General features: G+C 52.3%; 2 protein-coding genes across 6 annotated transcripts in view; one reads left to right on the top strand and one right to left on the bottom strand.

The window, feature by feature from the left end:
* The window catches only part of B3GALT4 (beta-1,3-galactosyltransferase 4), a 150143-nt gene extending 147804 nt beyond the window's left edge, over positions 1–2339 (top strand). For all 5 annotated transcript variants that reach the window (XM_069241882.1, XM_069241880.1, XM_069241881.1 and 2 more), the window contains exon 2: positions 168–2339. In XM_069241882.1, coding sequence (XP_069097983.1) covers positions 395–1564 — 1170 coding nt within the window. In that variant the 5' untranslated portion in view covers positions 168–394 and the 3' untranslated portion in view covers positions 1565–2339. The remainder of the gene's footprint in view (positions 1–167) is intronic.
* Positions 2340–9940: 7601 nt separating this feature from the next.
* WDR46 (WD repeat domain 46) overlaps positions 9941–12779 on the bottom strand; it is a 66467-nt gene continuing 63628 nt past the window's right edge. The window contains exons 15-16 of the mRNA XM_069241886.1: positions 12325–12438; positions 9941–10422 (exon numbers count right to left, since the gene is read on the bottom strand). Coding sequence (XP_069097987.1) covers positions 10309–10422; positions 12325–12438 — 228 coding nt within the window. The 3' untranslated portion in view covers positions 9941–10308. The remainder of the gene's footprint in view (positions 10423–12324; positions 12439–12779) is intronic.

Genomic DNA, 12779 nt, shown 5'->3' on the forward strand with positions numbered 1-12779 from the left:
TGAAAGGAGCTTTAGTGTAGGCCCCCACTCCACCAGCGGTACAGGCTTTCTTGGAGTGTTGCACAAATGTTGATGTAGTTCTACACTCATTGTAAATGCCAAACTAAGACTTGCACAGCCTGCTGTCGCTGATTGTTCGCTGATGCCGATTTCTTGCTATCTTTCAGGCTTGATCGTGTTATGTTGGCCAGCTACTGATGCTGCCCAGAAGAGGTTCGCCAGTGACCAGAAGGCATTGATTGATGAAGTCTTCTAGATCTCTGCCAAGTCGACCACATGGCGCACTGGAGATTCACCGGTGACCACCCAACGGATCATCCCTGCAAGTTCCACCAGCGATCAGAGACTTCAATGTGCAGAGACATTGGTTTCAGTTTCTATTTGTGACTGTCCAATGTATGGGGCAGTCCAACAGCAGTGCTGCAGGACAGGGAACATCAAACAGAGTCAACAAACTCAGAGCGCTAAGGCGATGAGGCTGTCATCTGCCCTGCGATGGATGTGTTGTATAAAGTTCCGCTCCTCCTGCTTGCTCAAACTGTTGCTCTTCCTGGCTTCTACCATCCTGATAGTGACCCTGGTTGCTGTGGGGCTGGTGGAAGAGGCGCTTTCCTGGACCGTCTCCCCACTGCTGGTGGGGAGCCGAGCTTCTGAGCTGCGAGCTAAGGCTGCAAACTTTAACACTTCCTTCCTACGCCTCAGAACACCTGCCTACTACCACATCGCTAATGCCAACGCATGCCAACCAGACACCCCCTTCATGGTGAGCTTCGTCATTACTGCACCTTCCAATGTTGTGAACCGAAGGGCCATCAGGAAGACCTGGTCAACAATCAAGGGGGTTGGGGGTCATCGCATTTTGACTCTCTTTGCCCTGGGAATGCCAACCTCACCGACGGTTCAGGCGGAAATTGAGGCGGAGTCTGCCCAGCACAGCGACATAATCCAAGGGCTCTTTACCGACACCTACCGTAATCTGACTCTCAAAACTGTGATGATCATGCAGTGGACAGCTACATTCTGTCCGCATGTCCACTTTGTCCTGAAGGTGGATGACGATGTCTATGTTAACCCAGGTGGGCTGGTTGGCTATCTGCAGTCTTTGGGAGAGAAGCCAGAGGACCTGTACATCGGCCGCATCCACTGGCGGGTTAGCCCTATGCGCGACTCCTCAAGCAAATATTACGTTTCGGAGGTCACATACCCCGGACAGTACTTTCCACAGTACTGCAGTGGTACAGCATACCTGCTTTCTGGGGACGTGGCCCTGAAATTCTACGTAGCCTCCTTGGAGATTCCATTCATCCCAATGGAGGACGTCTATGTTGGGATCTGCACCCAGAAACTGGGGATTGCGCCTGTGCACCTGTCGAAGATCTCAGGGGCCCTCCACTACATCGAGGATGCTTGCTGCTACCAAATTATCTTCTCCTCCCATCAGGTTAAGCCCAGCGAGATGGAGAAGGTGTGGCAGCTCATTCAAGAAGGCCACAAGTGCTCTTGGATTCAGTGGCAGTTAGGAATTCTGTACTGTAAGCTACTCAAGAAATTCCCTTCTTACTGACCGGAGAGCTGCAGAGAAAGTCTACCATTCACCATGTACCACCAAAAAACTCAAACCCAGGGTGCACACAGGGTAGAGCCAGTCTCTGTCCTAGAAAAACCCAAGTCTTCAACCTGGATTAACTCAAAACCCCAGCACATGGAACTAGAACCTATTCCAACATGGCCCTCCAAGGAGAGCAGAGGATGCTGGGAAGGCAGTGAAAGTGGTGCAAATGGGCGGACCACCCCAATTAAACCCTTGCTCCAGCGGATGACACAGATCGGCTATGCATCGAGAGCCACACAAGGGCCAGGTGATCTCAGTGGATAAAAATCCATCACATCTTGGATCAAGATTTCTATAGAGAGCAGATGTCCTTGAACAGAAATCAACCTCAACATCTTACCATACCGTTGGTACCCTCGACTTGTTGAATGTTGACCGCCTTAAGTTTCTTTGCACAGAAGAGAAGAATTTAGTGTCGTCATTTATGGAGCAAGATTGATCATTGATCCAAGGAAAGGAAGCTGAACAGCGGCTCGTTAGCTCCAGCACAGGAACTGGCACAGAACGCCTATCAAGCGAAGAATTAACTAGTGCAAGATAGTTGTGTACATCACTGTGAGATGACAGCGGTGCACAGAAGGGGCTCAGGAAATGCTCTTCGTTGTAGAAAGGCTTCTGCACTGGTGATGTCACCAGCGGAGGGGGACTATGGTCAACCTTTTACACATTTAGTGCCTTTTCCTCCTAAGGGACCTCAGCAAACCAAATAAAATATATTCTTAAAATACGTTTACCTATGTCTCTTTGTTCTGTCTGAACCTTCTGGCGTCTTACAGTGTAACTTCTAGAAATCAAAGACCCACACAATCTGGGAGTTGTGCTGTCTGCACCTTTTGCCAGTTCCATTCTGCACTGTCTGGGAGTCTCTGTTCTACACCTTCTAGAGGTCTACTGTACAAAGGTGCAGAAGACTGGACTAGCCTAAACTGCAGGCTGTTCTAGCTGTGTACACTTTTGGATGTCACCTTCGGCACTTTATGGTGGTCCCATTGTCCTGCATCTTCTTTTAGTCAAGATACCTGCATCCTCTCTGGGTCCCGCTGTTGGCAACATTTCTCGGCCCGCTGTCAGCACCATCTATCGCCACTGCTTTTGGCACCATCTCTTGCCCCTTGCTGTCAGCACCATACATTGCCTCCACTGTTGGCACCATCTCCTGGCTCCAATGTCGGCACCATCTCTTGGCCCCTGCTGTCGGCACCATCTCTTGACCCCTGCTGTCGCCACCATCTCTTGGCCCCTGCTGTCGCCACCATCTCTTGGCCCCTGCTGTCGCCACCATCTCTTGGCCCCTGCTGTCGCCACCATCTCCTGGCTCCAATGTTGGCACCATCTCGTGCCCCTGCTGTCAGCACCATACATTGGCTCTGCTCCCGGCACCATCTCTTGGCCCCTGCTGTCGGCACCATCTCTTGGCCCCTGCTGTCGGCACCATACATTGGCCTCTGCTGTCGGCACCATACATTGGCCCCTGCTGTCGGCACCATACATTGGCCCCTGCTGTCGGCACCATACATTGGCCCCTGCTGTCGGCACCATACATTGGCCCCTGCTGTCGGCACCATACATTGGCCCCTGCTGTCGGCACCATCTCTTGGCTCCAATGTTGGCACCATCTCTTAGCCCCTGCTGTCGGCACCATCTCTTGTCCCCTGCTGTCGGCACCATCTCTTGGCCCCTGCTGTCGGCACCATCTCTTGGCCCCTGCTGTCGGCACCATCTCTTGGCCCCTGCTGTCGGCACCATACATTGGCCCCATCTCTTGGCCCCTGCTGTCGGCACCATCTCTTGGCCCCTGCTGTCGGCACCATCTCTTGGCCCCTGCTGTCGGCACCATCTCTTGGCCCCTGCTGTCGGCACCATCTCTTGGCCCCTGCTGTCGGCACCATCTCTTGGCCCCTGCTGTCGGCACCATACATTAGCCCCATCTCTTGGCCCCTGCTGTCGGCACCATCTCTTGGCCCCTGCTGTCGGCACCATCTCTTGGCCCCTGCTGTCGGCACCATACATTGGCCCCTGCTGTCGCCACCATACATTGGCCCCTGCTGTCGGCACCATACATTGGCCCCTGCTGTCGGCACCATACATTGGCCCCTGCTGTCGGCACCATCTCTGGGCCCCGCTGTCGGCACCATCTCTGGGCCCCGCTGTCAGCAGCGTCCGTTAGTTACTCTCTCTCAACCTTCTGTTATTCTCTTTCCGTTCCTTTTGGGACTCTTCCCGGGCCTTCTAGCTATCCCTGTCCTGCATCTTCTGGGAGTTCTGTTGTTTTGCAACTTCACAAAATCATGTTCCAGTCTTTCTAGCGGTCCTGCTGCTCTATCCTGTCCTGTCCAAAGGTATTAATGTAGCACCATAAATCTTGAAGTTTATAACATTCTCACTTTTTGAAATGCGCTCCAGAAGCTCATTAAACAACCTCACCACTCTACCTGCCGCATTGTGTTGCAAACTACTTTGTTTGCATAGGACATTGTCAAGGAGCCCTTCTCTCACTGTACCTTAAAGCCCGCCCTACCTGAAGGATAGTTCACACTTCTGCGTTTCTGGTGTTTTGGTCCCGGTTTCCAACCTGCCCAGGGTGAGGGCCCTGACTTCACTCGCTCCTCCAACTGAAACCAGTGCTTACTATCAAGAATAGTGGAAAATGCTTTTTAGGGAATTCCAAAAACATAGCATTGCAATAGTCTATACATGAGCCAACAATTGTTCTTGTAAGTATTACTCTTTTATCCTCCTCCAGGAAAGGCCACAGATTAGAGAATATATGGACACACCGGTTCACAAACAGCTAGAATGACATCTGTCCATTGAGGGCAACACTCAAAGCTTTAACTCGGTGGGAGACTTTCTAGGATGGTACTCAACCTACTGGTTTCATAGTCTTTCCCAAGTTTGTCATTACTTACTTTGGTGCCAACCAGCATCTTCTCAGTATAGCTTGATTATCTGACCAACCAACTGTCCCACCCCCAGAGCTACACTCTCCATTATCCTTTATTACAATGTGGTGCCTGCTGTCATAGTACCAGTCAGTGGAAACACTAGCTGGGTGTCCTCAGAGTAACTCCACACAGTTTGCCATTAGCAAGTGGTGCAGGGGGTACCGGCAATTAAGAAGATAATCGAGGACTTCTCATTAAAAACATCACAAGTAATGTCATTGTGCCACTGGGGCTCCAGGAAAGATCCAAACAACTCCAGGGAGGTCTCATGTATCCTGGCTACACTCCTAGACCATTCCAATATTTCATGCTCTATCAAGACTCGCGATTGGTAGACGGGTCAAGGAACACCAGTGTTGATGCACGACACTAGTATGTCTTGCAGTATGTCCAGCAAGACCAACTCTGTGCCTCTTCGAAGCCTGACACCAGACTGAAGATCACCCAGTAGGCCGTGTGCATCCAGATTGTGAGACAACTGTCCGGTGATCAACTTTATTGAGACCTTGGTAAGGAATGGTGCTCCAGCTATGGGTTGGTACCTTGCCTGGTCAGTCACACCCAGGATGATTCTTTTTCTTAGTAATGGTTTTAGTTCATGCTTGTTTGAAACATATTCGAAGACAAATCTTCTCTACTGAGATGTTGATAGTTAAGAAAACTGTTGTGTTCTTTTACTGCTCTGGCTAGGAGAGGATCACCTGGGCTTCGGGTTAGATTAACCCCACTAATAATTTTCTCTATTTCCTGGAGAGACGCAGGAGCCCAAGAGAATTGTTACACTCTTCCCAGGTCCTCTGTTCAGTTCTTCATGATTACATCTGTAACCGGCTCCTTATCACATTCTCCTGCCTTTGGAACTCCAAGTGGTTCCCATCCATCGAGAAAGGATCCTTTTTTTTTTACTTACAACTGCATTGCATAACCAACCTCTTTTAGAATTTGAAAGATTTTTTTTTCGCAATTCCCTGCCAAGCCCATTCCCTCTGAATTATACACCATCTTTGCTAGGTCATTCACACCTAATCTCAGTCTTCATTACCTTCACTTTCAATATCTTAATATTATGGCACTGCTTCTATTCGTTTTGCGAATTATCTTATTCTGCGCTTATTGTCAGTCCAAGTGTTCTGCTTCTTCTGAGACTCCTGTTGTACAATTTATGGGAGCCCTGCTATTCTACACTTTCTGGGAGCCTGCCGTTCTACACTTTCAGGAAGCCCTGCCGTTCTGCTCCTTCTGGGAGCCCGCCATTCTGCTCCTTCTGGGAGCTCACCATTCTACACTTTTTGGGAGCCCTGCCATTCTACACTTTTTGGGAGCCCTGCCATTCTACACTTTTTGGGAGCCCTGCCATTCTACACTTTCTGGGAGCCCTGCCATTCTACACTTTCTGGGAGCCCTGCCATTCTACACTTTCTGGGAGCCCTGCCATTCTACACTTTCTGGGAGCCCTGCCATTCTACACTTTCTGGGAGCCCTGCCATTCTACACTTTCTGGGAGCCCTGCCATTCTACACTTGCTGGGACCTCAACTGTTCTACACTCAGAGCCCCGCTATTCTATAATTTCTGGGAGCCCTGCCGTTCGACACTTTCTGGGACCTCAACTGTTCTACATTTTCTGGGAGCCCTGCCGTTCTACAATTTCTGGGAGCCCCGCCGTTCTACAATTTCTGGGAGCCCCGCCGTTCTACAATTTCTGGGAGCCCCGCCGTTCTACACTTTCTGGGAGCCCCGCCGTTCTACACTTTCAGGGAGCCCCGCCGTTCTACACTTTCAGGGAGCCCCGCCGTTCTACACTTTCAGGGAGCCCCGCCGTTCTACACTTTCAGGGAGCCCCGCCGTTCTACACTTTCAGGGAGCCCCGCCGTTCTACACTTTCAGGGAGCCCCGCCGTTCTACACTTTCAGGGAGCCCCGCCGTTCTACACTTTCTGGGAGCTCACCATTCTACACTTTCTGGGAGCTCTGCCATTCTACACTTTTTGGGAGCCCTGCCATTCTACACTTTTTGGGAGCCCTGCCATTCTACACTTTTTGGGAGCCCTGCCATTCTACACTTTTTGGGAGCCCTTCCATTCTACACTTTTTGGGAGCCCTGCCATTCTACACTTTTTGGGAGCCCTGCCATTCTACACTTTTTGGGAGCCCTGCCATTCTACACTTTTTGGGAGCCCTGCCATTCTACACTTTTTGGGAGTCCTGCCATTCTACACTTGCTGGGACCTCAACTGTTCTACACTCAGAGCCCCGCTGTTCTATAATTTCTGGGAGCCCTGCCGTTCGACACTTTCTGGGACCTCAACTGTTCTACATTTTCTGAGAGTCCTGCTGTTCTACAATTTCTGGGAGCCCTGCCGTTCTACAATTTCTGGGAGCCCCGCCGTTCTACAATTTCTGGGAGCCCCGCCGTTCTACAATTTCTGGGAGCCCCGCCGTTCTACAATTTCTGGGAGCCCCGCCGTTCTACAATTTCTGGGAGCCCCGCCGTTCTACAATTTCTGGGAGCCCCGCCGTTCTACAATTTCTGGGAGCCCCGCCGTTCTACAATTTCTGGGAGCCCCGCCGTTCTACAATTTCTGGGAGCCCCGCCGTTCTACAATTTCTGGGAGCCCCGCCGTTCTACAATTTCTGGGAGCCCCGCCGTTCTACAATTTCTGGGAGCCCCGCCGTTCTACAATTTCTGGGAGCCCCGCCGTTCTACACTTTCAGGGAGCCCCGCCGTTCTACACTTTCAGGGAGCCCCGCCGTTCTACACTTTCAGGGAGCCCCGCCGTTCTACACTTTCAGGGAGCCCCGCCGTTCTACACTTTCAGGAAGCCCCGCCGTTCTACACTTTCAGGAAGCCCCGCCGTTCTACACTTTCTGGGACCTCAACTGTTCTACACTTTCAGAGCCCCGCTGTTCTATAATTTCTGGCAGCCCTGCCATTGTACACTATCAGGAAGCCTGCCATTCTACTCCTTCTGGGAGCCCCGCCGTGCTACACATTCTGGGAGCCCCGCCGTGCTACACATTCTGGGAGCCCCGCCGTGCTACACATTCTGGGAGCCCCGCCGTGCTACACATTCTGGGAGCCCCGCCGTGCTACACATTCTGGGAGCCCCGCCGTGCTACACATTCTGGGAGCCCCGCCGTGCTACACATTCTGGGAGCCCGCCATTCTACACATTCTGGGAGCCCCTCTGTTCTACAACTTATGTAAGCACCACTGTTCTACACTTTCTGGAACCCCTGCTTTTCTACACTTTCTGGAACCCCTGCTTTTCTACACTTTCTGGCAGCCCTACTTTTCTACACTCAGAGCCACGCTGTTCTATAATTTCTGGGAGCCCTGCCGTTCTACACTTTCTGGGACCTCAACTGTTCTACACTTTGAGCGTCTACACTTTCTGGGACCTCAACTGTTCTACACTTTCAGAGAGCCCTGCTTTTCTATAATTTCTGGCAGCCCTGCCGTTGTACACTTCGAGGAAGCCCTGCCGTTGTACACTTCGAGGAAGCCCTGCCGTTGTACACTTCCAGGAAGCCCTGCCGTTGTATACTTTCAGGAAGCCCGCCATTCTACTCCTTCTGGAAGCCCGCCGTTCTACTCCTTCTGGGAGCCCCGCCGTTCTACACTTTCTGGGAGCCCCGCCGTTCTACACTTTCTGGGAGCCCCGCCGTTCTACACTTTCTGGGAGCCCCGCCGTTCTACACTTTCTGGGAGCCCCGCCGTTCTACACTTTCTGGGAGCCCCGCCGTTCTACACTTTCTGGGAGCCCCGCCGTTCTACACTTTCTGGGAGCCCCGCCGTTCTACACTTTCTGGGAGCCCCGCCGTTCTACACTTTCTGGGAGCCCCACCGTTCTACACTTTCTGGGACCTCAACTGTTCTACACTCAGAGCCCCGCTGTTCTATAATTTCTGGGAGCCCTGCCGTTCTACCCTTTCTGGGACCTCAACTGTTCTACACTTTGAGCGTCTACACTTTCTGGGACCTCAACTGTTCTACACTTTCAGAGAGCCCTGCTGTTCTATAATTTCTGGCAGCCCTGCCGTTGTACACTTCCAGGAAGCCCTGCCGTTGTACACTTCCAGGAAGCCCGCCGTTCTACTACTTCCAGGGAGTCCCGCTGTTCTACTCCTTCTGGGAGTCCTGCCGTTCTACACTGTCTGGGTTCCCTGCCGTTCTACACTGTCTGGGAGCCCTGCTGTTCTACACTATCTGGGAGCCCCGCCGTTCTACTCTTTCTGGCAGCCCCGCCGTTCTACTCTTTCTGGCAGCCCCGCCTTTCTACTCTTTCTGGCAGCCCCGCCTTTCTACACTTTCTGGCAGCCCCGCCGTTCTACACTTTCTGGCAGCCCCGCCGTTCTACACTTTCTGGCAGCCCCGCCGTTCTACACTTTCTGGCAGCCCCGCCGTTCTACACTTTCTGGCAGCCCCGCCGTTCTACACTTTCTGGCAGCCCCGCCGTTCTACACTTTCTGGCAGCCCCGCCGTTCTACACTTTCTGGCAGCCCCGCCGTTCTACACTTTCTGGCAGCCCCGCTGTTCTACACTTTCTGGCTACACTTTCTGGCAGCCCCGCTGTTCTACACTTTCTGGCAGCCCCGCTGTTCTACACTTTCTGGCAGCCCCGCTGTTCTACACTTTCTGGCAGCCCCGCTGTTCTACACTTTCTGGCAGCCCCGCTGTTCTACACTTTCTGGCAGCCCCGCTGTTCTACACTTTCTGGCAGCCCCGCTGTTCTACACTTTCTGGCAGCCCTGCTTTTCTACACTTTCTTGAACGTCTAAGCTACACATTCCCACAGCCCGCAGTTCTACATCACACCCTTAAGATTCCCACACCACCCTGCATCCTATGGTCGGACAACTGAAGCTCTATCAGCAAGCACATAAGAAGACCAAACACATCCACCCTCTGACTACAACATCCAACAAACCAGTCCCTCCACAAAGCATGCCTACTCAATCGCAACTCCCCACATCCACCAAACAAACTCACATCAAACCACACCCATAAATCAACAAAGCAGCACCTGTTCCAAATACCTTGCATCCAGAACATCACGCGGTCCAGATGTTTTCTTCCTTCAGCCCCCAAGGTCTTCCTAAAGGTAAGCCCTGGCCTTCGCTGTCACATTCTCTGCGGAACTCACTGCATAGAGGCGGTGGTGGCTTTCAGACACAGACACCACAAGCAGAGAGCATGGCAAAAGCAGGTTTTTAGCTAGGTTATAATCTTAATCAGATCATCAAGGTTAGGCCATCACCTGCTCCATTTAAAAGTGGATTCAGCAAAGGTTCAGGTGGAGTGACTGCACAGAAGGAGTCAGGCAAAAAGTAAATTGGGTGGACAGCTTTGGAGCTAATAGCAGAAAATCTCAGAAATCAGTCTTACAGTCCTCACATCTTTTAATATGAAAAATGCCATTATTATAAAACAGTACATGTTTAAAGTGACACCTGGAGCTGTGTCTGGGACCCTTGGTCATGCTCATCGGTCACTCAGCGCCTGGCCAAGACCTGGTCCAGCTCTTGCAGTGCCCGGTGGGCCACAGGCTGTTGCTGGATCAAAGGGCCCTTTCAGGTGTGGAATGAGCAGGACAGACATCACCAATAGCAGCCGGCTCCAAGAACAGAGCGATATCTTACTGCCACAGAAGAGTCTATGCATGGCCAGCTCTCAGCAGCAAGGTCAGAGTTCCCACTGATATTTTCAAAGTCATCACTTATAAGGGGGACCAGATGACTTCTCCAGCAAGCTACTTGTGGAACCTATCCAGAGTGGATTTCTTGACATGTATTTCTGTTTTCTCACTCTGTTTCTGTCGAGCTTCGTGCTCCTCCTTCTCTTGCAAAGCGTTCCGGATCAGCACCTGGGAATACAGAGGCAAGACTGTAAACACACCAATGACACAGGTCAAAACAGTGCCAGGTACATGTCTGAACAGATGGTGGACTCTGACCCAGGTGCATCTTGTCCAGTGTATGCATGTCCCTGGTGTGTCCAAAACTTCAGGAAACATTTCCAGTTTGTGCCTTTGGCCTGTGTCAGATATATCCCAACTATTATCTCCAGTCCCCCTCAGAAACTTTGTCCCGTGGGTCCCTAAACACTCCTTCCATATCAGATACTTTGTCAAGTGAGGGCCCCTCCCTGCGGTGTCTTCTTTATCCACCAAGACATACCTTCTCCAGCATGTGCCCCTCCTGGTGGTCTTGTAACTCCACCCTAGGCCCTTGTTCACTGCATGCCCTTTGGCACAGTGCCCACTCCCTCATCCTAAACACTGTGCCCTTCCCCCCCACATGCCAGACATACCTTCTCCAGCATGTGCCCCTCCTGGTGTGCTTGTAACTCCACCCTAGGCCCTTGTTCACTGCATGCTCTTTGGCACAGTGCCCACTCCCTCATCCCAAACACTGTGCCCTTCCCCCCACATGCCAGACATACCTTCTCCAGCATGTGCCCCTCCTGGTGTTCTTGTAACTCCACCCTAGGCCCTTGTTCACTGCATGCCCTTTGGCACAGTGCCCACTCCCTCATCCCGAACACTGTTCTCCCCTCTCTCCCCCCCCACATGCCAGACATACCTTCTCCAGCATGTGCTTGTAACTCCACCCTAGGTCCTTGTTCACTGCATGCTCCTTGGCACAGTGCCCACTCCCTCATCCCAAACACTGTGCCCTTCCCCGCACATGCCAGACATACCTTCTCCAGCATGTGCCCCTCCTGGTGTTCTTGTAACTCCACCCTAGGCCCTTGTTCACTGCATGCCCTTTGGCACAGTGCCCACTCCCTCATCCCGAACACTGTTCTCCCCTCTCTCCCCCCCACATGCCAGACATACCTTCTCCAGCATGTGCTTGTAACTCCACCCTAGGCCCTTGTTCACTGCATGCTCCTTGGCACAGTGCCCACTCCCTCATCCCAAACACTGTGCCCTTCCCCGCACATGCCAGACATACCTTCTCCAGCATGTGCCCCTCCTGGTGTGCTTGTAACTCCACCCTAGGCCCTTGTTCACTGCATGCTCTTTGGCACAGTGCCCACTCCCCTCATCCCGAACACTGTGCCCTTCCCCCCCCCCCCCCAACATGCCAGACATACCTTCTCCAGCATGTGCCCCTCCTGGTGTGCTTGTAACTCCACCCTAGACCCTTGTTAAGTGCATGCCCTTTGGCACAGTGCCCACTCCCTCATCCCAAACACACTGTGCCCTCCCCCCTACATGCCAGCCATACCTTATCCAATGTGTGCCCCAGCTGCTCATGCCTTGTGCCCCCAACCAAAGACACACCTTATAAAGAGTGCCCCTCATGGTGTGCCCGCTTCCTGAACCCACCTTACTGTGTGTGCCCTCCTGCTAAGCCTTCACCCTTGGACACACAAAAGGAGGTGGGAGGAATGCTTGCAATAAGTTTAACCATTGGCAATCGCATTCCAACCCGTTGTTCTTTTGCCCACCATGGCACCTGTCTGGACCCAGCCATAAGCAATCCAGTCTTGACCCTGCTCTAAGAGAACCGTTCAGCCCGAACTCCCAGGCCAGGTCCCACCTGAAGCGGAATGCAAGCTGCCCAGGACCGGTTTTGTCCTGCTTGGGGCTCTTCAGTCGGGTGTAGAGGGTACATCGGTCTTGGAGTGCTCCATACCCCACCCTAAGACTGACCTGCGCTCCTCATGTGCCGCTTTCTTCTTCCACCTCACTAGGATATGGTCAAATCCCTACCTAGTCCAGTGTATGCCCCCCCCGTGTGCCCGTGCCATCACTTACCCGTTGTTCCTCGTGCGCCACCTTCTTCTTCCTCTTCAGCAGGTTACCCGTTGAGCTCCTACCCTTCTTCTTGTGCTTTGGCTCAAACTTCTCTTTGGCTAGTGGATCGTACCCCTGCTCAGAAGAAAAATGTGCATTACATTTGTAAACTCAACAGGCTGTGGGGACACGTAAGTGTGGGAAGCAAACGGTAGGGATGTGGAAGGGAGAATACCTGCCTCACTGACCTCTCAGTACTCTTAGCAATTTCTCACCCCTTGCAATGGGCAACGATTGAGGCTCCAGGCACGGAACCTGCTCTTTAGAAATATTCTGTGGATTTAAAGGGGATTGGAGACCCACAATCCCTTGGGCACAACCCACCTTCCTCATGCCCACCACTGCAGAGGAGTAGAGAGACCAGAAGAGTAGGATCAGCGTAAAGCTCACCTTACTTTGCTCCTTTACTGCTGCCT

This window comes from Pleurodeles waltl, chromosome 6 (genome assembly GCF_031143425.1).
Source record: "Pleurodeles waltl isolate 20211129_DDA chromosome 6, aPleWal1.hap1.20221129, whole genome shotgun sequence".
NCBI lineage: Eukaryota > Metazoa > Chordata > Amphibia > Caudata > Salamandridae > Pleurodeles > Pleurodeles waltl.